Source organism: Enhydra lutris, unplaced genomic scaffold (genome assembly GCF_002288905.1).
Source record: "Enhydra lutris kenyoni isolate GAN:26980312 unplaced genomic scaffold, ASM228890v2 scaffoldscaffold3, whole genome shotgun sequence".
Taxonomy (NCBI): domain Eukaryota; kingdom Metazoa; phylum Chordata; class Mammalia; order Carnivora; family Mustelidae; genus Enhydra; species Enhydra lutris.
The window spans coordinates 37971553-37998685 of record NW_019154087.1 but is presented as its reverse complement, the minus strand read 5'-3'; the positions used below and the strand labels follow the sequence as shown (position 1 = coordinate 37998685).

The 27133-nt window shown below is 35.3% G+C and overlaps 1 protein-coding gene across 4 annotated transcripts in view; it reads left to right on the top strand.

Moving 5' to 3' along the window:
* LOC111153705 (coiled-coil serine rich protein 1) overlaps positions 1-27133 on the top strand; it is a 1387597-nt gene that overhangs the window by 726828 nt on the left and 633636 nt on the right. The window contains exons 10-11 of one of the 4 annotated variants that reach the window (XM_022512892.1): positions 14043-14084; positions 14587-14864. The exons of 1 other annotated variant lie outside the window; for it this stretch is intronic. In XM_022512892.1, the coding sequence (XP_022368600.1) occupies positions 14043-14084; positions 14587-14598 (54 nt within the window). In that variant the 3' untranslated portion in view covers positions 14599-14864. Of the gene's footprint in view, positions 1-10573; positions 10667-14042; positions 14865-27133 lie in introns of those variants that run through there. 2 more of the 4 variants (XM_022512877.1, XM_022512883.1) reach the window with 2 other exon arrangements.

The following is a 27133-nucleotide window of genomic DNA, read 5'->3' as shown; positions in this document are numbered from 1 at the left end:
GAATAGTGATTGAATATATTAGTTCTTTTTAGGTCTGCTTTGCTGGAACTTTTGTAGGGAATTTTATTTTATTTTATTTTATTTTTTTTTTTTTTGGGTGTATTAAAACTGGTGTAGAAGGAAAACTAATAAACTTAGAAGCCCAACATTGACCTTTGTGTTTTGTCTTCTGGAGTAGAGAGGTAGAAAGAGTGTCAGCTAGCCTAGATTTGCCAATGTTGGTAATGAGTTGAAGCTTTGAAAAAGCAAAACCTCTTTCGGGACAACCAGATTTTAGGATTCGCTTTAACTTGCTTTTTATGTCTTGTTGCGGCCGGCGTGACAAATCGACTAGGAACGTGAGGGTAAGAGGATGAAGAAAAGAACTTGAGAAGCAGAGAGATGGGGGCAGGAGGAGCACTGAGGAGGATGTCCAACAGTGCTCTGTAGGGAATTTTAGATTGAACTTTTAAAAAGCCTGCCTTGAGGTTATGAAGCCAAACCAAAGACTTACCATCAGACTTTGCATGCAGTGCTCAGAGACTTCGGTTAATTTGGTTAATTTCTCACTTCTTGAGGTCCCAAAGATAACCTAAAGTTTTTGGTTAAGACTGCTGGGATCCCTGTAAGCAAGGTACCAACCTGTTTTTCCAAGGAGTTTTATTGGCTCCATAAACTGAAACTTAGTTGCTTGAAGCTGTCTGGTTATGTTTAATTCTATGCATATTCTCAAATATGACATTCCAGTCAGAGCTTTAGTAATATAACCGATGTGTCCAGTTGTAGAAGCACATTCTTAGAACAGATTCTGTTTAAACTTATGCCTATAAATACATTGCCATGAAAATAAGAATAATCACTAAGAGTTTCAAATTCTAGAGGGATCAGATAGGGAGAAAAAGTAATTGTTTCATCTTTGTTCACAAAAGCATACTTTATCAAATTGCTATAATTCATACTTAGCTTAATGGAAAAGATAAAAGTTTCCTTAAATCTAGAAAAAGCAAAACATTAAAGAATCACAGTGTTTCAAACCAAGTCATAAGTATTTTAAGTTTCATGAGTTTATTCAGCTCCAAGTTATTCTCGTTCTACTTGGTTTTCTGTTGGTTCTGCCCAGTTCAGTTTTATGGTCTTGAAATGATCAGAAATCTATATTCTAGAGTACCTGTTAGAGTCCTTCTCTTTTCTAGTCTTTTTTTTTTTTCTTAAGATTCTATTTTTTTGTTAGAGCACTAGCAGGGGGAGGGGCAGAAAGAGAAGCAGGTTCCCCTCAGACATGGGGCTCCATCCCAGGACTCCAGGATCATGACCTGAGCCAAAGGCAGATGCTTAACCAACTGAGCCATCCAGGCACCCCTGTCAGAGTCCTTTTCTTCAAAAGGATTAAGGATTCTTAATTCTTAAGAATTAAGCACTTTTGTAAAAGCATTAGAATAAAACAATAATTATCTGTAAATGACAGAAACACTTAAAAATAGCTATGGGTTAAGTTCTGATGAGAGTTCATGGCAACATAATTGACAAAGAAATGTGGTTATTCCCATGATATGCTTTTCAAGATAATAACTATAATTACAAATGAAAACTTTATACCAGAACATACCAAATTTCTAGACATTTTATAGAACTTCAGGAACACTAATATTAACAACATACATCCATTCAGATTGAAGCTAAGAAGGTTTAGCATCATTAATTTGGCAATGCTTCCTATATAACTTAACATAGTATAAATAAGACTAACTAGCTTAAGATCTCTTTTCCAAGGAGAATGATTCTTTAACATATTCCAAGGACCTTCTGAAATATCTCAAAGGTCGAGAGGACTTCATTTAGAATTTGATTTGGGGAAATTTGTCAAAAATATAAAAAAGTTTGGGCGCATGACTAAATAGGATCATGGATCATTATGAAACAATATTTAACCAAAGTGACAAACATTTTTAAAGGTAAATACAGAAGGATACATAGTTGTGAGCAAAGCTTAGCTGTTTTTAATACTAAGAAGATTCAGTTTTCTTAAGCAAAGATCTGATAAAGACAAAGTACAGAAAATTGTTTTGGTAAAACTTAAACTTTGCTTTCTAGTCAGAGTGATGTGGGAAAAAAAGGCAAAAGAAAAATTAAATTTCCTTTCTACTTACAGCCCACTGACATGTCCTTGAAATAGAGTGACATTCCTTCAGCTTGTCTGAGAACTATAGTATAGTCACAGGAAGGAAGAATCTCAGTCACCAGGCAGGGTTGCTGTGAGTGGAGTTGTGAATGTCCTCTGATTTTTCTGTTCTCTAAATTTGGTAGTATCATGAAAGTGCAGGTTAAAAAACAAAAACAAAAACAAAAACAAAAACAAATCAATTTCATATTTTCATCTTGTGAAGGGAGTCCATAATACAAACCATTATACTTCTTTTGTCTTCCTTTCAATTTGTTTTTTCCATAGAAACCAATAAGACAATTTGGTAGAAAAATAACTCTCTAATTTTTTTTTTCAAATATAGAAGATTTTTTGGTGTGTTTTTTGCTTGTTTTTTAGTTCAGAGTATCCATCATTTGACCATTGACAAGTAGGATCTTATATTAATCTCCTTAGCAGCTCAAACCAATAAGGGCTTTTTATGGTTTAACAATGATTTCAAGAGGCATCCCAAAGGAAGATGCAAAGATGAAGCTCTTAAGAGATCCAGAGAGTTTACTTTCAAAGTTAGCCTTGGAAAGCAAAGACTTGTGTTATTGTCATAGGTGATAAGAATGAGAATGTGGGATGCCTCCAGTCATAGACTCTCTAAATCTGTGACACCAAGATGATGATACTGGAATGGGACTTTTCTAGCTCTAACGAGACAATGAAGGTTGAGACTACAATGGCCACTTATGGACCAGGATCCTTTATGACAAACTCTCCTAAGAGCTGGCATAGTTGGACAAAGAGAATAATGCTTCTGGGATCCATAGCCTCTTGGGTTGTATGCCAGATACATGTGGACACATTCATTTTCCAGCTGACAAAGACCAAAGAATGTTCTCATTGGTCACGAAGCCAAAAACTCTTACAACCTAGAACAAGACAAAAGGAAAATCTCATCTAGGCTGTGTTCTTTTTATCACAAATGACAAAAAGACACCAAAAACAAACAAGCAAAAACAATGGCCATCTCTGGAAGAATACAATAGAAATCAAGATTACTCAAAACAAGAATCTTTACCAAAGACGCTATACACAAGGAACTAGTTCACACAAATATTTTCTCCTTTTAATCCAAATTAGGAAAAGAAGGGATAAGAATTTTTAATCTTCCTCTCTTGACCAGGCACTACAGAGAGAGACAGATACCTGGGAGAGCTGACTTGTAAGAATTCTTACCCTTTGCCAACTTCTGCCATTTTTCCAGGATCCTATCTGCAGACTCCAGAGCAAGTATGGTGCCTCAACAGATCCCTGTAGGGGTCATCAAACTGTAGAGGAAAAATAATTTCTCCTCTAAACTTCCAGGTTCTTGCCTGAAACCATCCCTATAATAAAAGATTAATGGGAGGAAAACAAGTTTTATAACACACTTCCCATATACATGTGAGATACCCAGGAAAATGGATTAATTTCCCCAAATGGCCAGGCCACCACCTTACATACCATCTCCAGCTAAAGACAAAAGAAGGATGTTGGGGCTCATGGGTTATAAGAGATTACCAGGAAGAACACAGTAAAAACAAGGGTAAAGTTGTTATGCAGGTTTAGGTCTGTGCCTTCTCCACTGCTGAGTTTCCAGACATTTGGTCATCTTCCTCTTCCTAGTATAGAGATGTACACACCCTTACAAATGGAGATTTTGCCTATAAAAGTAAATGTCTCTAACAAAGGGTAACTTTTACTTCACTTCCAAGAACCCTTCCTATGTTTGTAATTTATTAAAAATAGCCAGGTCAAGATAATCCTTAAGCCAAAGAGGCATAATTTGGGGTTGAAAATTCTCCTTTTCACTAGCTTTTATTTTCTTCTAGTCAAAGAACTACATAATGATTTCAGGGAGAAAAGGTATTAAACTATTAGATTATTAGTTTTCAAAATAAAGACATAAATTTTTAAAAATAATTTATAGTTAGAGAACTAAAGAAAACAGTCCCATAAATGTTTGACTTTGTACCAAAGAAACAAAGCATAGGAATTTTCAGGATATTATTGCATTACAGAAAGTTTCCTAAAAGAGAGCCACATGTAACATTAACCTCATGCTCTGTGAGGTAAGAGTACCAGGAAATTGCTCTCATGTGATACTACATTGTTAAAATGGTAATTAGAATTTTAAATGTATAAAGCTGAATCACCGTGGAGACAATTTATACAAAAGAGTGTAATTTACAATTCTGTGTACTTAAAAGTCATGGTTTTCTTACATATCAGAATTACTTCAGATTTGTCATGATTTTATGAATTTCGTGCTTATAAATTCATTATGGATTTGGATTTAATCCATCAAATTAAAGGAAAATTTACTTAAGGTAGTCTGATATTAAGAATAATTTTCAGAAAGAAAAATACTCTAAACAGGTTCAGTATTTTCTTGCATTATAAAGTATAACCTAAAAACTGATAAATTGTTCAATTTTTTAAGCTTAAGAAAAGACTAATATAGAATTGGAAATCGTGTTTTTCAACTTTTTAGAGTACAAAAAACACTCAATATTGTTCCAAAAGTGCCTCTTAAGAGTCTTTTTGAATTTATGGGAAAGTTGCTACGAACTCTGAGTCTGAAAGGATTACCTTTTCTTCTTTGAGGGAGCCTCAGTTATGATTCATTGTTTAGCTGTAAGAAATATGAACCTACAAGGAACTTAATGTAAATCACAAAAATATACAAAAATTACTTGGTGTGAGTATATGTATTTTCTACTCTTTTAAAAGCTTTCCTCCATTTTGATTTTCTAGTATGTTAAAATAAATATATGAACACTGAACCATTATCTATAAATATAAATTATCTATATTATCTGTAAATATAGCACATGTACATAAACATATATATTTTGGCATTTCAAATATAATGGACATTACCCTACTCTAATTGCTACTGAAACCCAAGTTTAGCTGACTGTTGTGGCTGGAAAGGCCAAAACTCAAAAACAGTGTTGATTGGAAAGGAATATGAGCTTTATTCAGAAGGCTGGCCAGCTGGGGAGAAAGTGATCTCTTGTCCAAAGTCCAGCTCCAAGATTTCTGCCTGCCTAGGAATTTAAAGGCAGTTAATCAGTAAAAGGGGATGCAGTGGTCTATAATATTTCTTGATTCTGTGCAGACACATGGTGCCAGCTATACACATTATCTCAGTGCTCAGGGACTATAGAAAGGGGTCTGGTTCCTTAGTGCCTGGGGCATGTGCAAGGTGGTCTGGTTTCTGTTTCATGATGTGAAGTGTTCTGTTCTTTCTACAGAAAAATTCGTGATCTATAGACATACAAAGAAAGATTTGTTAATCAATCACACAAACTAAGGGTGTTTGTTAAAGTTGGAAGACTACTAGGTTTGCCAGAGGGGCCAAGGTGGCTTCTGTTCCTCACTGTCAGTTTTATCATTTCATATCTATGGGATTAGAAGCAAAGGTCCTTCTTCTGTAGCTACTCCCTGCTGATAAGGGATAATTTAGGGATTTGGGAGTGGAAAATTTTCACAGTGTGGGAGAATCTTGTTTCTGGTGTTTCCTCCATAGGGAATAGTAAGGGCATCTCTAAGCCAGTATGACTAGTGCAGTTTCCTCCTTGACAGATACAAAAAGTCAAACAACAACCAAGGGGAAAGAAAATAACAAATATAGTAATGCTTAATAGGATATATTTCCATTTGGAAGGAATTGAAGTTAGCCAGCTGCTAAAGGGATCTAGAACTAGGGCATCTGTAACAGTGATTCGGTTGTTTAAATCTTTTATGGCTTCAATTACATTTTTTGAGTAATGTGAATATGCAGCATTTTATCTTACTGAAAACACATGTCCCTCTTTGAGCTGCTGTCAAGACATCTAAGGCTCTTCAGTTTTGGCAGACCACTTTTCAGATCTATAGATTGCTGCATGCTGGGTTTGGTTAAATTCTTGGCTAAGATAGAGGTGGCTACTGGGACAAATATGCCAAGGGGGGAAAAATAGATCAAGAAGCCCTCTTTGCCTGATGTCTAGCTTTAACAATATCCTAATAATGAGGAATCACTAGCAAGTGGGAGAAGACTTCTTTGAGGATAGAGGCATCGCCAAGGGCATCCTCTACTCATTCATGAGGAAACTGGAATCATCTGCTATTTCCACAAGTCCGTAGCTAACTCCACGGATATAGTACACTCCAGGTTGGCTCCACAAAGTCAGTCTTTGTTCCTTAAAGCTGTCTGGTCATATCTGAGTCTATGTTTGTCTCTCTCAAATGTGACATTACAGTCAAACCTTGGTAATATAACCAATGTTTCCAATGGTGTCCTATAATAAGAATTCAATAAGAATCTTATTGAACTTATGTAAATAATTATAATTGCCATGAAAGAGTATTTCATGGGGAGTTTCTGATTTCTGGAGAGCTCAGGTAGGGAGAAAATAAAATATATTCTGTAAACCATAGATATCTTAAGAGAAAGTTTCCTTAATCTAGAAGAACAAACATTAAAGGACCACTAATGTTTCAAACAAGTCATAAAAACTGTAATCATCATCTTCCTCAGTTCATTTAGTTCCCAGTTACTAATTTTGTTCTGTTTGAGTGCAGCTTTTCCTTAGGTTCTGGAAATTCTTACCCAGTTCAGTTTTATGATCTTGAAGATATCAGAAATGTGTATTTTTTGAAAGTCCTTTTCCATTAATCTCCTTGAAGACAAAACACATTCTTTAAGAGCACCAGAACAATATATAAGTGACAAAAGATTAAAAATGGACATGGTTAAAGATCTGATGAGAGTTCATTTAATGCAGTTGACAAATCCAGTTAGTTCTGTGACATGCAACATTTCAATAATTAGAATGTCCAGTGATGACCTTACATGAGGACACATTAAAACTTTAGGAATTTCTGTATTTTCTGGAACAGTTATAGCATTCAGCCATACAGTATAACCTAGGACTTAACCATCATTTGTTTGACAATGCTTCCCAGGTAACTTAACATACCAACTTAGCAAGCCTAATTTGTCAGAAAAATTTGCTTATTTAGAATTCAGATCTTGGAAAGTTTGTTGAAAACCTCAGAAAGTTATAAAGTACATGCCTAAATAAGATTACAGATCATTTTTTTTTTTAAGATTTTATTTATTTATTTGTCAGAGAGAGAGAGGGAGAGAGAGCGAGCACAGGCAGACAGAATGGCAGGCAGAGGCAGAGGGAGAAGCAGGCTCCCTGACGAGCAAGGAGCCCGATGTGGGACTCGATCCCAGGACGCTGGGATCATGACCTGAGCCGAAGGCAGCTGCTTAACCAACTGAGCCACCCAGGCGTCCCAATTACAGATCATTTTAAAATTCAATATTATCTGATTAACTAAGGTGGTTATAAGATTCTGCAGAAGATTACATAGTTGCTAACAAAAGTCAGTGCCTTTAATATTGAGAAGTTTCAGTTCTCTTAAGTAATCAAAGACATGATAAAGTAAAAAACTTAGAATTTGGGTTTTCTGGGCAGATAAAGGAAAGAAAACAATCTTTGTTTATAATTTCTTATCAAGAACAGACCAGCAATCCAAGAAGACTTCCTTTTTAACAAAAAGAAAAGCAGAATTTCAATCTTATACTAGTATACTTTAAAACTCATTAATTCCAATCTTAGTCCTGAACACACTTAAAATTTTTTTCCAAATATTTTCCTTCACAAACTTTCTACAACTTTCTTTTTACATTCAGATTGTGTCTTAAGCCTATTCTCTCTAAATAATCAGTCTCATTTTAGGACAAAATTACTTTATTTTTTCCTCCTGAACAAAATGTATTCCCATGCCTTACATCTTATCAAAAACACATCTTACTTTTCTTGCCTACAGTGTTGCTTACCTTATCATTTCTAGCAATCTCAGTTACATTTATCAGAATTTTAACTCTTAGAAACTTTAGTCTCCAGTGAAAGCTAAGCAGTAACCAATTGTGAACTGTTAAAGCAGAATTCTTTAGACTAGAAATTTATGAATACATTTTCAGACTTTCAGATTTTTAGAAATATGGTTGCTGTCTTTTTTTTTCTCCAGAGTACAACCTGCAATAATAAAGCATGTTTAGTGATAGACCCAAGTATCCTGTTTCTCTGGAATTAGAAGCCAAAACCAGACAAACCTACATTCAGTAATGAGTGCTTTAGTATTCTTATTTGGGAAAGACTTCATTATCTACTGAACTTAACCCAGTTTATCACTTAATTTAGGAAAACTTTGATGATTCAGGTTATAAAGATTTTGAAAACTATAAGCCTTATTCAGCCTACTTGTTCTTAACAATTACCCAAGAAAACTGTATGAGACCGGGAAAATTAATGATCATTTTAAGTCCTCTCTTTGTTGACAAACTGCACCAGATACAACATGAATTTAATAAATACAGGTACAACAAAGCTGATTAGCTGTACCATATTCAGTGTTGATAACCTCAGTAACATGTCTGTTTTAATTAAACCAGTAACTTTGAATTAGCCTTAATATCAAATATGTTGTAACTGTGTTGACTAAAAAGTCAATCAATTTGTTCTGCCCTGGGAATTTTTACCTGTGGGGAAATCTGAAGTGGGTGGTTTAAGTCCAGGGAAGCCCCTGGACCCCTTCATGTTGATTTGGGAGGTACTCCAGTTTGAACCTCACAAGGCTGTAGTTTGGGGGGCTCTTTGTTCCTCAATAATGAGGGTAGGGGAAACAGAAGTCAATGGCACCTGAGGCGTTAAGGATAGTGTATAGAAGCCGGCCATGTGAGTCACTTCCATGGTGGTGCAGAAGCCAGAGGAGGTGGAGGCAGAGGCCGAGAATGTTGCCTGAAAGCCTGGAGGCAGATTCAGAATTTGGACTAATACTCCCTTGTCTTTGCCTCTCTCTGTAAAACCAGTTTTTTGTTTTTGTTTTCTTTTTGATTGCTTTTTAGCTCTCTGTGCCATTTATCAAAACTATGGTCTTAATAGACTTTCTTTAGAAATGGTAGGAGTCTCTCCCATCTTCCTAGGCAAAAGTTCAGAAAGATCATAGGAGAAACAATGATAGCATTTGTTCCTCCCCAAAAGGTGGGGGCTTCACTCACAGAACCAAATGGCTTCATAGATAAGCTAAGAGAGCAAAACCCCCTATCTAGAGACAACCAAATTGGAGGTAAAAATCCAAGAGAGCCGTTTGGTGGCCATCATTCCTCTAAGCTTAACATACATGGCAAGATGGTGTTAAAATAAAAATCATCTTTTAGTCATGTATTTCTGGCTGTATTCCTTCCACTTACTGAGAATTCAGCCCAGTGGACTCTTTGGTGGGAAATTCCCATTATACACAAATTTAGCACAATACAACCCACACATATACACCAAAACAGATTTGTTCCAAATCCAAACAAACCCATGGTTATTAAGTCCTTTTTAGTTTCTCTCCAAAGCTGTGCCTTCCTAATGGGAAAAGCATAGGCAATGAAACAAAACCACACAGTGCTTCACAAATGAGAAACTTGCAACAGTGTGTACTCCAATGGACTTACCTAGTCCAGAAGCTCATCAGCTTGTCCCAAATGCTCCTTTCCTCTTCAGTTAAACCAAAAAGCAAAACTGGCAGTTAGCTGCAGTTGGGAATCAGCCCAGAGTTTCCCCAAGACAGAAACAATCTCAGAAGCTATGGGCCCTTTCCCTCTGCTTCCTCCCAAGGCCAACTAACCCTGAGCTGCTAATCCATGTCATCCAGGGTACTAGCTCCACAAACAAACTAGTAAACCCTGGCATGCTGCTGTGGCCAACGACTTCATCCACCCAATGACAGATGAGCCCTGGCACTGCCACAGTAAACCACTCTGCCTTGGGATTCCCAAGGATTCTGCCACAGGGATGCTGGCTCACCAAAATTTGTCATCAAAACCCAAGTTCAGCATCATCTCTGGAAAGGCCAAAACTCAAAAGTGTGATTGGAGAGGAATATGAGCTTTATTTAGGAGGCTGATCATCTGGGGAGAAGGTGTACTCTTGTCAAAAGGGAAAGGCCAACTTCAAGGTTTCTGCCTGGGCCAGGGATTTTTAAAGGGGTTTAGGCCCATTAATCAGTGAAGGGGATGCTGTGGTCTGTAGTATTTCTTGATTATGTGCAGACTCAGTGGTGCCAGGTAGAGAGGTTATCTCAGTGCTCAGAGGTTGTGCAAGGGGGTCTGGTTTCTGTTTTGCGATGTGGAGAAGTACTCTGCTCTTTCTAGGAAAGAGTGCATGATCTATTGATATACAAAGAGTGGTTAGTTAATCATATGAGCTAAGGGTATATACTAAAGTTTAAATATGACTAAATTGGCCCAGGGGCCTGAAGAGTTTCATAAATTAATGTTTTTTACTTACTAATTTAAGTACTGGATATCATTCTATCATATGAACATTTTAAACATTTTTTACATTTCTTTTTAATTCTTTTTTTCCTTTTAAGGAACAGCATTTTCACATGGAACAATTTCCTATCAAGGGGAATTTTGAAACATCAAAATTTCAGTAAATTGGAAATTTTTGAGGAACCAAAGCAGTAAGATACTTTGTTCTTAAACATAATTATTAAAAATACTGAATATTGGAGGTTTTTTTCCTCAAATTTGACAGCATATTGAATTCATTGTATTTTAAAACCTAAGATGGTAATCTGTTTTGTAAATGATTGTCTTAATTTACAATTATCTCCAGGGTAGTTAATCATAAAAAAGAATTGTATCTTTCAAGTTTCTTTTCTTCTTACATTGTAGTCATGGGGAAACATTTATCCTCATTAGTTGAGCTTTTGTATTTCCTTGCAGTCCTCTCCATGTTCTAGTGGCAAAAAATGACAGAGAACTGGGGCTTTTTGTCCTCGTCACGTGATGAGAACAACAATATTGTAAACTTTAATGGCAAGCAAAATGTTAGTATCATATATTTTAGCAACATTTATGTCTCTGCACATGTTCAACCTATTAAAATATTTTTCCCTTCATTTTACTAACTTTTTTAGAAATTGAAAGGTAGATCTGGGTTAGAATTTTATTAAAAATGTGAATGTTGGGAGGCTTAAAATACACTGGAAAACAGAATTCCAGGTTTACAAAATACAAAAATATAACAGTATATTCCTCTGTTTTTTCACATTCATTCAACTAGCATTTGGGGAACAAGTACTGAAATGTTTGTTAGTGTTAGTGATTCTGCAAATTTTTTTTCTTTTTTAAACATGTTTGGGTGGCAGATAAAGATCTACTTCTGTGTTCAACATGTACTTGTAGTCCTGTGGTTCCTTTCATCTCAAGTTACTTCACCCTTTATCATTTATACTGTTATTAAAAAAATAAAAATTAAAAAGTGGTATCCTAGGCACTGAGATTGTAGCAGTGAACAGGAGATAGGCAAATGTTAAAAAACAAAATTCAGGGGCACCTGGGTGGCTCAGTGGGTTAAGGCCTCTGCCTTCAGCTAAGGTCATGATCTCAGGGTCCTGGGATCAACTGCTCGGCTCTCTGCTCTGCCCGGGGCATGCTTCCTCCTTTCTCTCTCTCTGCCTGACTCTTTGCCCATTTGTGATCTGTCTGTCAAATAAATAAATAAAATCTTAAAAAAAAATGCAAAAAAACAAAATTCAGTACAGTAAATCTGAAGATCTAATTGGCTTTATTCAGTGATTCATTAATCAAGCAGTATCCCATCTACCAAAGAGAATGGAATTCTGAAGAGCTGTACTAGTAGTAGAAGGCTTTTATAGGCGGAACTGAAAGTGGTGGACAAGGAAGTTTTAGCTAAAGAAAAGAAAGAATGTATTGGGCAAGGTCACCTTCCCTGGGTGGGGGGAGGGAATAGAATGGGGTCTTATCTTGCAGACTACCTCACTAATGCAGATCAGGACATTCCAGAGTGATCTTTTGAAAATTCCACTGTCCAGAGAGGTGAAATTAGGTTAGCTATTAAATTCTAGTGGAACTTCAGAAAAGTGACTCCATTTGGGGGCCTGTTAAATTTCTTCATAAACCTCATATTCTAGTGATAAGATAGACAATACATTAGAAATTATAGAACTAAGAGAATTTCACACAGTGATGAGGGTCATGATGTAAAAAAGCAAAAAGACAGGATTAGGCAATGAATCAGGTGAAGAGGAGAGTTTATGTTTGGAAAAGACTTATCAGGGAAGACCTTTCTTTCTGACTGTGTTGTCTTTGAGCTATAATCTGAGTAAAGGTCAGCTGTTCACCAGACTGAAACAAGCATCTTGACAGGGGGAATCAGAATTTGAAAAATAGTCAAAGTTCCAATGATGCTTGCTGGTCTGACACTTCTCAGTTTGGTTTTCATCTTGTCTTCCTACTTACATGCTCTACACATTCTAGTTTATATAACATCACAAATAAATCTGCAAAACAAAAACCACACACACACACCCCTTACATTGTGTTATATTTCTACTTTAAAAGTCTCTCTCTTAATGACTCACTAAGGCTTAAAAGATGAAATTCCCCTTCCTCAAGCCAGCACCCAAAGCTGCTGAAATTACACTGTTTCCTATTTATGTTGCAAATATAAACATTTTATTACACATAAACTCTGCCAATGCAAATTGTTATTTCTTGCCTCTGTTGTTTAAAGTTCTGTTTTTAACCATTTTATCTGGAATACCCCTTCCCCTGTAATATATCTCTTTTCCAGCCTTGCTCCAATTTCATACCCTTAATTTGACTACCCAACCAGGGGTTGGTGGGGTTTTGAAACATAGAATAGGTTTGGTGGGGTGAGGTCCAGAGCTGAGGACTAAGAAAGAATTATTGGGCTGTCTTTGATGCAAAATGGTGGCTTATCCCCGTGGGCAGAAAGAGCTGCTGCACTGGCATCTTGGGGAGTGGTGATTGTATCTCTAGACTTGAGGGAAATAAGGAAAAGGGAAGCTTCAAAAGAACTTCCATTTGTTAAAGACGACTGACCTACACAATACTGGAGGCCTTGCCATTGTCAAGTTAAGGTTGTTTTCCCATCTAGCAAGGTATTAACAGTTAGTTGGGAGATTCCTGGAAGAATGTCACACATGTCCCACCTAGGAGCTGGGGGGAGTAGGGGGAGTTGCAGGGTGTCAGTTTATGCTTTGTCTTTAGCTAGCCTTCTGCTCCCTCGTCAGAGGTGATTTCTCTTTCTGTAGAATTATGTCAGCAGCTGTATAACTTACTATCTTGTAGTTGTTAATATAAATTCTCATCTAACCTATATTGTCATATATCAATCTTGTAGCATGGCTTATCTTTTTTATATTCATTTATATCTAACTAAATTCTACATTCCTTAGGGGCAGGTGTATTCTACACTTCTTGGATTATGTATTTCTTTTTTTATACATATTATCAGCACAATAAGTTATTTTTTCTTTTTTGAAGGTGAAAGATTATGAGATGTTTTAATTTCCATCACTTAAAACTATAATAAAGCATAGAAGTTAAAACTAGTAATTGCTGCATATGAAATAGTTGGAGTTTTGTGTTTAGGACTTTGGGTGGTGACTATGCTTTAGAAATATATCAGGAGAAACATGTGAGATTTACCTATTACTTAATTACCTAGTTTTCTTTAACTCATTTCACTTGAGAGATACATAAAAGAAAAAGTTGTTGTAAAACTTTTTTTTTAACTCATGAAACCAAAGGAAATCATTACATTTTTCCAATTGATCTTCCCTCTTTTACCCCATATAAAATGTATTTAATTGGAAACCTGTAAGCATTACTAATAAATATCAATAAGTTTTAATAGGAATTTTGACTTAGAAAATCACAAATTTAAAAGTTCTCGGTCTGTGTTTTTTAGGTGTTTTATATGTTTTAAATCTTCATATGAAATTTCATTTCATTTCATTGATTTGATGTCATTCATTTATTTACTTTTGTTTTCTTCTTTTCAAGGCCCTGTGGAATCCTACATGCACTGAAGGTTTATTTAAACCGGTACATATTTCAACCTAGGTGAAATTGTTTGACCATAAGCAATGTATCACCAATCTGTGACATATTTAATATTAAATAAAATCAACTTTCCATCATTCCATATGTTAGCTATTTCTCAGAGTATGTAATACAGAAATGTTTCCATTCCAAATATTTCACACTTTCTGCATTTGTACACAATTGTACAAAAAATGATAGATGAAGATTGAACTCAAATATTCCCACCTTATTGTTACTGTATTTTGACAACAAAAAAAAAGACTTATTTAAAAATTATCTCTATATGCAAGCTATTTCTCAATGTAACATTCCACTTGGCAGTGCACATTTTTTGTTCCACTTTGTCATCCATATCCTTTGTTTCTGTGGTAATAGTCTTCATTTAATTTTGCCACATATTCTGTGCACATTAGGTAAGTTTGAAGACAGTGCTAGTTTCTCCTACCTGAGGGGGACAGTTCCTTCTGAATAACTAAATTATGTCTGTTTTTCTTGTATTGAGATCAAAAGATGAAAGCAGTATATCTTCAAATGAAATATATAATGAAGAGCCTTCTTCCAACTACAGAAAGTCAAGAAAGTATATTTATATCTCTAAACATGTAAAGAAAGTGTATTGGCTACTGACTGGCCTCCTATGAAAGGAAGTTTCTTGAGCCGAATCATAAAAGAACCCTTGTCTCCTGGACTTGGCATCGCTGCGTGATTTCTGTATGTCCATATTTGTTGCCTTTCTGTAATAGCTCCCTTTAATTATTAAATGGCTGTGTGGCAACCAGGCACTCTTGAATATTGTAGTGTATTACAAGGGTAAGTGACACGGCCCAGAAGTGGGTCAGTGTTGTGGGCAGGGTGCACGGCCAACAGAAGAGTCACAGAGCTAAGGAGAAGAAAGCAGGTTATATGGAGTTCTCTATATTTTGCAAACAGGCAATGAAATAATTATAATTGTAGTAACATTCAGATTTATGTTATAAAATTTCTTAAATTATTCAAGTCATTATGTAATACAATATGAATGATCAAATGCTGGGTTTAAATGATGGTGTTAAAATAAAATTATAAATCTATTTATTTATATGAAAACATTGTATGTGTCCTTGTTGACTTTGCCCTTCAATGCATCCTTTTATCCTAAGATACAACAGTTTTCTCTAGTTTATTTTGTAATCCTATTCTTATCTCTTTCTTTTTATGGTCTTATTTTATATTTGAAATATTTAAATGTAGATAAGGTAAGACACTCCATCACCCACAATAAGGCACTAACCTGGTAAAGATTCTTATCAATGTGAATGGTCAATATCACTTTACAGAAGAAGAAGGAATTTAATTAACACTATTTTAACTAAGATGCAAAGAAAAAAAACTTGTATTATGAATTGGACTAAGTCAATAAAGAAAGGCACTTTTTCCCTTAAAAGCAATGTAACAGAAACTGTCAATACAGACAAAAAAAGCCCACTTACCTCAAAATGGTACAATTTCATGATTGTTTTTTAACATCAGTGAGACAGTTCAGTGCTGCTTCCTTAGAAACCATTCTCTCTCACTCTTTTTTTTAAAGGAACTTGGGCAGAATATATATCAATGAACATGTTTCAGTTTAATAATTTTCTTGAGGGAATGTGTTCAGACTTTCTCACATGTTTATTAAATAATTTGACCATTTAACTATTAAAGTGTATTTATTTGATTACATTGAAAGTGAATTTAAAAAAATTAAAGGAGGTATTGTCGTTTTTAGAAAAGTGTGCAAGAACCATTGTAATTACTGTACTGTATTCTGGGGTGTTACAAAGCAAGGTTGATAGTTGACAGGCATCAGAGTATTTCTGACAGTTGCAAATAATGCAATTTCAGTGTTTATTGCTGAAAGGAAGTATTATGTTTTACTATGATTCCTTTGTGTTTCTCTGAAATACTCTAGTAGTCACTAACTCAAAGAAGAGAATATTTATTTTCCTAATAAGGATATTGGGATTTGAAGAGGTTAAGTGCCATTTTTAGGTTCATCTTCTATAACAATATCAGCGTCCTAGATTGTGGTCAGTGTTCCACATCAAAGTCAGGATTTTGTTTTATTTTTATGATTTTAGAGAGTGATTGCACAATGGCAAGACTCAATACAAATGATAATCTGGATTATACACATATATAGATAATTATATATTGTATATACATAACATGTTTTTAAACGTTGAATTTCTCGGAAATCTGCATTTTGGATTAGGGATAATGGTGATGATAAAGATTTACTATGTGAATACCTAATTCTCTAAGATGTATAACCTATGAGCCAAGGGAATAATTTTATAATAGAATTATTTATTCAAATACAGGGAAGGGCTTGGGGGGGGAATTATGACCACTTTTGTTGGATATTTTAAATGATTATTAACACACATTGTCTATGGTTTAAATCATAAATATTTAATTTGTCATGCTCTGTAATATGCACATGTTAAATGTTTTTATTTATTCATATTGAAAAATATAGGCAGCTTATTCCCAGCTAGATTTTTGACATATAGTTGTTTTTATTTTTTAATGAAAAGCCTAAAATAGGGCACCTGGGTGGCTCAGATGGTTAAGCGTCTGCGTTTGGCTCAGGTCATGGTCCCTGAGTCCTGGGATCAAGCTCCTCCCTCATTAGGCTCCCTGCTACACAGGGAGCCTGCTTCTCCCTCTGCCTTTCTCTGTCTCTCATGAATAAATGAAATATTTTTAAAATTTTTTTAAAAAGCCTAAAATAAGTGTATGTTATTATAGATATAAGATTTTGTTATAATACACGTAACTTCCTTGCTAAAGTTTTTGAAATGGTGTAATTTTTCGAAATTTCCTAAATTTGATCAATTTGATATTTTAAATGGCTATTTATTTAGAAAACAAAATATACTGTCTTTTCCATATTTAACTTGCTGCTGCTGGTGGGAATGTCCACATTTAACAAAGATGTTTGTAATGTTGCTGTATTTTGTGCCTATTTGTCCTTATAGGAAATCCAAATATAGTTCTGTGCTGCCTTAACATATTTTTTTCTTGAAATATAGTTGATACACAATGTTACATTAGTTTCAGGTATACAGCTTTGTGATTTAGCAACTCTGTATGTTATGCTGTGCTCACCACAACTATAGCTACAGTCCATCTCGGTCTGTCAACATACAATGCTATTATAATATCATTGACTGTTTCCTTATTCCAGTAACATACTCATTCCAAAACTGAAAGACTGTGTCTCCTCCTGCCCTTTGCTCATTTTGTCCTTCCCCCACACCCCTCCCCTCTGGTAACCATCAGTTCTCTGTATTTACGGGTCTGTTTCTGCTTTGTGTTTGTGTATTCATTTGTTTTGTTTTTTTAGATTCCACATATAAATGAAATTATATGGTATTTGATTTCTTTGTCTGACCTATTTCATTTACTATAATATGTTCCAGGTCTGTCTATGTTGTCACAAATAGCAAGATCCTATTCTTTTTTATGGCTGAGTAATAATCCTCTGTGTGTGTGTGGCGGCGGGGAGGGGCACATCTTCTTCCTTCATACATCTATTGACAGATACCGGGTTGCTTCCATATCATGGATATGGTAAACAATGCTGCAGTAAACATAGGGTTGCATATATCTTTTTGAATTAATGTTTTTGTTTTCTTTGGGTAAATACCCAGTAGTGGAATTACTGGGTCATAAGGTATTTCTCTTATTTTATTATTTTATTTTATTAATTTTATCTTATTTTTAGCATGGATAACATACTGTTACAGTAATTTCAGGTATAAACTTCTATTTTTAATATTTTGAGGGACCTCCATACTGTTTTCCACAGTGGCTACACCAACTTACATTCCCACCAACATGCATAAGGGTTCCTTTTCTTCCACATCCTCACCAACACTTGGTATTTCTTGTCTTTTTGATTCTAGCCATTCTGGCAGATAGGAGATAATATCTCAGTGTGGTTTTGATTTGCATTTCCATGATGATTAATGATATTGGACATTTTTTTCCCCCTGTCTCCTGCCCATCTGTATGTTTCCTTTGGAAAAATGTCAAGTCCTCTGACTTTTTAAATTGGATTATTTGGGGGTTTTTTGGGTGTTGAGTTGTTTAAGTTCTTTATATAGTGTGGATATTAGCCTCTTATTGGATATATTATTTATGAAAATCTTCTACCAATAAGTAGGTTACATTTTCATTTTGTTGATGGTTTCTTTTACTGTGCAAAAACTATTTTATACAGTCCTAGTAGTTCATTTTTGCTTTTGTTTCTCTTACTTGAGGAAGCATATCCAGAAAAATGTTTGAAAGGCTGATGTCCAGGAAACAATTGCCTATATTTTTTCTAGGTATTTTATGTTTTAGTCTTTAATTGATTTGAGTTTATTTTATTTATTTTAAGGTTTTATTTTTAAATAATATCCACACCCAATGTCGGGCTGTAACTCACAACCCTCAGATCAAGTGTTGCATGCTCTACTGACCGAACTAGACATGCAACCCCATTTGGAGTTTATTTTTGTATGTGATGTAAGAAAGTCCAGTTTCTTCGTACATGGAGCTGTCCATTTTTTTTCAGTGTCATTTATTGAGACACTGTCTTTTTCCTATTGTATGTTCTTTCCTCCTCTATTATTGACTAATTGGCCATCTAAGCATGGTTTTATTTCTGGGCTCTCTGTTCTGTTCTGTTGATTAATGTGTCTGTTTTTGTGCCAGTGCCATACTGTTTTGATTGTTTTGTATATCTTGAAATCTGGAATTGTGATGTCTCCAGTTTTGTTCTTCTTTTTCAGGATTGCTTTGGTTATTCAAGGTCCTTTGTGGTTTCATACAAATATTAGGATTATTCTATTTCTGTGAAAAATTCTGTTGGTATTTGATTACACTGAACTGTAAGACTGGTTTGGTTAGTATAGATATCCTAACAATAGTAATCCTTCCAATCTGTGAGAATCGTATATCTTTTTATTTTCTTTTTATGTGATCTTCAGTTGCTTTCTTCAGTATTTTATAATTTTCAGAGTATAGATCTTTCACCTCCTTGGTTGGATTTATTCTAGGTAATTTATTCTTTTTGGTGCAATTCTAAATGGAATTGTTTTTGTAATTTTCTTAATTTCTCTTTCTCTTACTTTGTTGTTAGTATGTAGAAATGCAGCTGATATCTGTGTATTTGTGTCCTTCAACTTTACTGATTTCATTTATTATTTCTAGTATATTTTTTGTGTAGTCTTTAGAGTTTTGTATGTATAGCATCATGTCATCTACAATTAGTTCAACTTTTTCTTATCAACATGGATGTCTTTCATTTTTTTTCTATTTTTTTTTTCTTAGATTTTATTTATTGATTTGGCAGACAGAGATCACAAGCAGGCAGAGAGGCAGGCAGAGAGAGAGGAGGGAGCAGGCTCCCTGCTGAGCAGAGAGCCCGATGCGGGGCTTGATCCCAGGACCCTGGGATCATGACCTGAGCCGAAGGCAGAGGCTTAAACCACCGAGCCACCCAGATGCTCCAAACGTGGATGTCTTTTAGTTCTTTTGGTTGTCTAATTGCTGTGGCTAGGACTTCTAATACTATGTAAATAAAAGATGGTAAGAGTGGACATCCTTGTCTTGTTTCTGATTAGAGAGAAAAATTTCTCAGCTTCTCACCATTAAGTATGAGATTAGCTGTGTGTGTTTTACATATGGCTTTGATTATGTTGACATGTGTTCCCTCTAAATCCAATTTTTAATCATGACTAGATTTTGAATTTTGTCTAATGCTTTTTCTGCATCTACTGAGATGATCATATTATTTTTATCCTTCATTCTGGTGATGTGGTGAATCATGTTAATTGATTTATAAATATTAAATCATCCTTGGATTTCTGGAATAAATCCTATTTGATTATGGTGAATGAGTTGAATTCATGTATTATTGAATGTGATTTGCCAATATTTTGTTGAGGATTTTTGCATCTGTGGCTTGCTGTGAGGGTAATGCTGACCTCATAGAATATATTTGGAAGCTTTCCTTATTCTTCCAGTTTTTGGAATAGTTTGAGTAGAAATTGTTACTGATCTTTAAGTGTTTGGTGTAGAATTCACCTGTGGATCCATCTGGTCTTAGATTTCTATTTGTTGGTAGTTTTTTGATGACCACATCAATTCGATTACTAATAATTGGTCTGTTCAGATTTTCTATTTCTTCCTGATTTAGTTTAGAAGATTGTGTGTTTCTAGTAATTTTTCCATTTTTTTCTAATTTGTTTAGTTTTGTGGTGTGTAACTTTTCCCTGTATTCTCTTAAAATCCTTTATGTTTCTAATGGTGTCAGTTGTTACTTCTCTTTTATTTCTGATTTTATTTATTTGAACTCTTTTTTTATTTCCCCCCTTAATGGGTCCGGCTAAATGTTTGTTTGTTTTGTTTATCTATTCAAAGAACGAGCACTTAGTTTTATTGATCATTCATTCACTCATTAATTTCTATTTCATTCATTTCTGCTCTGATCTTTATTATTCCCTTCCTTCTACTATTCTTGGGCTTTTTCTTTTTCCTTCTTCTAGTTCCTTCAGATTATGTTACTTATATGAAATTTTTCTCATTCTTTGCGGTAGACCTCTATTACTATAAATATCCCTTTTAGAACTGCTTTTGCTACATTCCAAAGATTTTGGACCATTGTATTTTTATTTTCATTTGTTTCTATGTATTCTTTTTATTTCTTCCTTGTTTCTTTGTTGACCTCTTGGTTGTTCAGTATTATGTTGTTTAGCTTCCACTTGTTTGTGTTTTTTCCCAATTTTTTTTTCTTCTGATTGATTGCTTGTTTCACGTCATTGTGGCTGGAAAAGGTGGGTGATGTGACTTTAATCTTCTTAAATTTATTGAGGTTTTTTATGTGGCCTAACGTGTAATCTATTTGGAGAATGTTCTATGTGCACTTGAAAAGAATGTGTACTCTGCTTTTTGGGATAGAATGATCTGTACTAATCTATTAAGTCTATCTGGTATAATGTATCATTCAGAGACAATGTTTCCTTTTTGAGTTTCTGTCTGGATTATATATACATTGATATAAGTCAGATGTTAAAGCTCCATGTGTCCCTTATGAAAATGATGTATGCCTTTTAGACTTTGGCTAACTGCCAGAGTTGTGATTGACATGGGCTGGTGTCCTAAGGCACTCTGTGCTGGGGCTGCCCTGGTTCCATGACCAGAGCTGATGTGGCCATGAGATGGGACAGTCTCTAGGATCTCTATGTAAAAAGTATCCTGAGAGGACAGCCAAAGCTGAGGTAAGCATGGACCAAAATGGTCCCTGGGTTCTCAGTTTAGTGGGAGCCTTGTAGGATAACTGAAGCAGAAGTATTTGCAAGATGGGGTGTCCAAGGATGCTGAGTGCAGGGGACACATTGGTGAGGCATCTGGAGCCAAAGTAGGTGTGAACCAAGAAGTCCTAGGGCACTCTATGCTGGGGGAGCCCTAGCAAGCTGTCTGGATCTGGATCTAAAGTGGTGTAGACCTAGAGTGGTTCATAGTGCTCTGCAACTGTGTCACCTTCATGTGATGGCTGGAGTGAGTGCTGAATGTATCCCTGTGTCTGCCACACTGGGGCTGCCTTGGTGGGACAGCTGGAGCTAGTGTGGTCTCAGGGCCCAGGGCTCACGGAGGAGGGAGGCCAGCTAGAGTGCCCAGACCATACTCCTGTCCATACTGTCAAGGTGGAACATAAACCGTGGTGCCTACCAGCTCTCCCAAACCAGAGAGAGTTCCAACAGTTCCCCCTCCATTTGGCATGGTTCTGGAGTTAGTTCCTCTCTATATATTCTAGCTGGGTTTTTTTTAATTTGTTTGTTTGTTTTGTTTTTAATGCTGTGTGGTTTGTTTGTTTGTTTTTCTGTGCCCCAGGGTATGTGGGGCTAGTGGGCTAGGGGCCCCAGTCTTGCTAGGTGGCAGCTGAGTATGGTGTCTGGACCCTGCTCCCATCTGCACTATCAAGGTATAAGAGGAATGTAAGCCATAATGTTCCAGCAGCTCCCCCTCTATTTGCTGGAGTTCTGAGCCTGCATATTTTATATACTAGTTGCTCTTCTAAACTATGGCCTTTTTTTCTGTGCCCCAGGACAGACAAATCTGTTCCAATCCCCTCAGTAGTACCCTCCCCACTGCATTTCAGAGGGTTGGGGTGGGAGTTTCATTACTTACCATGTCTTTCTTTCTCCTGCCGTTCTCTATGTGGTCTTCTGTTGTGCACAAGCTGTTCAGTCAGCCCTCAGTTCTTCTGGAAGAATTGCTCAATAAATGGGCCTAGATTTGGTGTATCTGTGGACAAAGTGAGTTCAGGGTCTCCTATGTTGCCATCTTATACTTCTTAACATCTTACATATGATTTCTATTTCTAAAATAATAAATCTGTCTTGGCGCCTTTTTTTTTTTTTGGTAATAGTAATCACCATTATGATACAGTGGCAACTTTAAAAAAAACTATAGCAAACTATATTTTCAAACATATGAAAATTCATTTGCTTTGGTTGAAACAATGGTAGATTGACATATATATCATCTATTGAGAAGAGCTGTTATTTTTTTATAACAGCTCTTATAACAATAAGCATTAAGAACTGTTAGAATGTTCTAAGCCTTCCAAGTGATGTCTGTTAGATATCTGAATTTGTATAATATGTTTGTAATATTAATTGCATTGAAGAAGAGTAGGATAGGCCATAAATAAGGGGAAAAGACCAAGATGTAAGCATCTTCCTTATTTTTTACCTCAAACCAAACATCCTGAGTATATTTATTGGCTATTCTTTTCTATTTTTGTGAACACTTTTCTCTGCTTGTCTGTTTTCCTCTATGAATGCTGTATGTTATTGCACATATAGGAAATAATGAACAGGAGGCTCAAATGATATTTTCTGGTGACTGTTTTTAGTGTCTAAAAGATAGTCACTGAATGTTTATTTTATAAACATCATGGTTCATTTATGTACACATGCATATATGAAATGAGGAATCTCTAATTTTAAAGTTACCTTTTCCAAAAAGGAACTTGACAAGATGAAGGCAATTCGTAGGTTGCATAAACATTCCTGAGGGAGAAGTGCTTCTTGAGTCCAGGGAACATCAATGATGAATGAATGCTAAGTGGATACTGATGGAAGAAAGCAACTGTTGCAACAATAGTAAAATCATTGTAAAATCTTTTCTCTAAGAATTTTTTTTTAAGTTTTCATTTTTTCTTTTTCTTTCTTTCTTTTTCTCTTTCTCTCTCTCCCTCTTTCTTTCTTTCAAGATTTGGGGGATGAAAGAAATCTTCTCTCCCCCCCACCCATAAAGAAAAATAGCCAATAACTTAAACTTTGTTAAACAGTCTGGAAGTTTTGTGTACTAACCAGTTTCAGTATAGTAATCATTGAGAATGAATAAATATTGTGTCAAGTTCTACTCACATTCTTCATGGAACTTTATTCTTCATAGAGCTGGCAAGATTTCTGATCTGGAAAGAGATTTATTTCTACCCTTTCCACTAAGGTTAGCAGAGTAAACTTGAAAGAATAAGTAACTTCACTTAGCAATAAATTTTCTACACAAATTTTAATTTTCTTTACCTCATGGTTTGTATATGTTTTAAGAAGTTACTGTGCCATTGTAGATCTAGGGTTCAATTTAAATTTTAGTACAGTTTTTCTATAATTTTATGATTTATGTTGTTTGGGATCTCTATCATCTGACTACCATTTGTTTGTAGCTATATGAATTTTAAGAATAGGACCCTGAAAATTAATGATGAGTCTCTTGAAAACTACCCCATCCATTTCAGTAATGTAAATACAACACAAGTAAACACTGATATATATGTAAACAAATATTATTGTTTTTTGAATGCTTCGTTACCAGAATGTAAGCTTTAGAAAACCCAAGAAACTTTTTTATTAATTGTTATTAAAAAAAAGCATCCAGTAGAATGTCATGTAGATTTTATACATGAGAAAGTTTATTGATTTTTAATGAAAAAGAATATTTGATATCTGATAAGCTACTACAAAGGATCAGATTCTCCAGTTAGACTCACACAAATCATAGATCTTACCCAATATCAAGCTTTACTGATAACTTCAAAGGTTTTGGCAATCAAGTGCAGATTAAAGAGGAACAGGCCTGGGATACTGAGGGCAGCTCTTCAAACTCTTTTATCCTGCACTGAACACCTACTCTCTGGTCCAGAATAGTATAGATCGGATATCCAAGTGAGGTTTTGTGGAGTTACTTACGCAGCAGAAAGAATGCTTCATCCATGAAACATCTTCATTTTATATTCCAACAATGAACATTTTATATTCCAACAATTTTTCAAAGGGAGCCATGTTCATAAGTCCAAAGATTTTTATGATTATTTTTCAAATCAATCCTTAATCAGGGACAGCTATTAAAATTTCCATAGTTAAGGGTCCTTCTCCTAGCAAGTATTATTATTTTATTTTCTTAGAGATCTAGTTTTTATGTCCGTAAGCTTAGACAGAGTTACCTCCTTTCTTCCCCTTCCCTGGAGAAAAGTCAGTTGCTTGAATTCCTCCTTCTTACCTGTTTTCTATTTCTACCATTTACTGAGAAGGATACTCTATTGGAATGGACTGGTAAACCCAGTCTCCCAGATTTTTCATTTCTCATTAATTGTTAAAAAAAATGCTTTTTAAGAAAAAGTTTATCTGAGATTGCAATTATTTTTGTTTTTTCTTCAGTGTTTGGAATGTTCCCAAATACAGTTTGAGGGAAGAGAGAGAAGATTGCTTTGCTTTTCTTGAAGGTTACCTGTTTCCTTTTATTTTTCACTTAAGGCAAATTTTCAGGAATTACAATTTTTGAAAGTCAAGAATTTCATGATTAAAGAAAAAAAAAGTAAAATCCCTTTAGAAAGACAACATTGTGTGTCAACTAGACTAAAAAAACAAAAACAAAAATAACTTTGAAAAAAGTTTTCTGGATATATGGTATAATACACTATATAAGAAAAGAGCCAGTTATTTAACTTCACGTATCATATTTAAAATTATAAATTTTTACTTGTTTTATTGTTTGGTTCCATTTGCTATTTATATAAAATTACTCCTACTAGAGCAATGATTAGAATAGAGTATATTGTTTCCTTGTTTTCTTCTTCTAGTTACACTGTATATACTTTATTACGTATTTTACTGAATATAAAATACCTGGTCTTAAGATATTTTGGATGTAGGTTTATTTCTGTAAAATGTCTGTTCTTTTTATACATTTCCCCCACTTAATGTCATCAAAAGTACAGTAGAAAAATTTCCATAAGAGAAAACACATATAAGAAAAACTGAATCTAACATTTTCAGCCTGATTTGTATGTTCTCCTGCTGTCTCACAAACAGACTGTGTCATTACTACCCTCAAGTCTCAGTGCCTTTACTCACATAAGTCCCTTAACCAGTGGAGCTATTTCTTCTCTCTTGCCTGTTCTTATGATGAGGAAAACAGGTTTCAGATTCCCCATTCCACCCCAACATATTACCTGGCTTCTTTAAGTATAATTGAACTCCATCTTCTTTAAAGCACTCTGTAGTTCAATAATGGCTAACATTTTTGGCTCTTACTATATGTCAAGTGCTGTTCTAACAGCTTTACATATGTTAAATATTTTAATCCTCACAGCAGTCTCTGAGCTAGCTACTCTTGTACCCTTTTGCAAGCAAGAAAACTGAAATACAGGAAATTAAGTAACTTGCCCAAATCACACTACTAGAAAGCTGCTAGGCTGCATTTAAGCATGGATCCTCTGGACCCAGAGCCTGCGCTTTAAAGCACACTTCTCTGTAAACTTGTAGGTGATTCATGGAATACTTGAATTTATCTGTGGTTATTTCATGTGTGCTACTCTTACCACCCCAACTGAGATATTAGCTCTTTAAAATTTAGAACTTGTTGTATAGGGTTGATCAATTCTCTTTAAAGATGGTGGAGGGGTGGGGAGTGGTTAGAAGTAATTTAATTCAGCCTCCTTGCTTTACAGATTTATTGAAGTAATTTAACAGTAATGGATTCAAAAAGTTTACTTGTCCAAAATTATGACAGAAAATTTATTGGGGCATAGACTGAAGTGCTATTTTGTTTGTACTGTTTTTGTTGTGTGCTTCGTGTTACTTTGTTTTAACAGAGCAAAGGCAGGCCAGCCTACATTCAGAATTGAAATACAAATTCTCATGGACCCAAGACAGAATACTAAAGAAAGTTGTATTCATATTCTTTGTTCTGTAAGGCTGAACAAGTATCTAGACTTTTGAGAGCTGGACATCAGTAGGCTTTTACCCAGTAAATTTCAAGGTAGCAAAAGTGTTGGAAAACTGTATCAAGGATTGAAAAGCTGAAGGGCACAAAGCTGCCTCCCAGCTGCAGTATTAGTCTTCAGAATCTTACTTTCTATTACTCAGGCCAAGTATACATGTGCTATTCTCATTGGGAATGTGCTGTACACTCACACCAGGGTAAAATAAGTATTTTCTAGGGGCGCCTGGGTGGCTCAGTGGGTTAAGCCTCTGCTTTCGGCTCAGGTCATGATCCCAGGGTCCTGGGATCGAGCCCCGCATCGGGCTCTCTGCTCAGCGGGGAGCCTGCTTCCTCCTTTCTCTCTGCCTGCGTCTCTGCCTACTTGTAATCTCTGTCTGTCAAATAAATAAATAACATATTTTAAAAAAAAGTATTTTCTAAATGATGAGCGTTAATTGGTATCACTGCTTTCATATTATATTCACTCTTTATCAAAATAAAAAGAAATAGGGGAACTGTGTGGGTCAGTTGGTTAATCATCTGCCTTCTGCTTGGGTCATGATCCCAGGTTCCTAGGGTCCAGCTGGAATTGGGCTCCTTGCTTAGCAGGGAGTCTGCTTTGCCCTCTGTTGCTCCCCCCGCTCGTGTTCTCACTGTCTCTATCTGTCAAATAAATAATAAAATCTTTAAGAAATTAGAAGAAATAATAATATAAATCATATATTCTGTTTAATAGGGAGGTAGCACATACTCATCATTCTGGG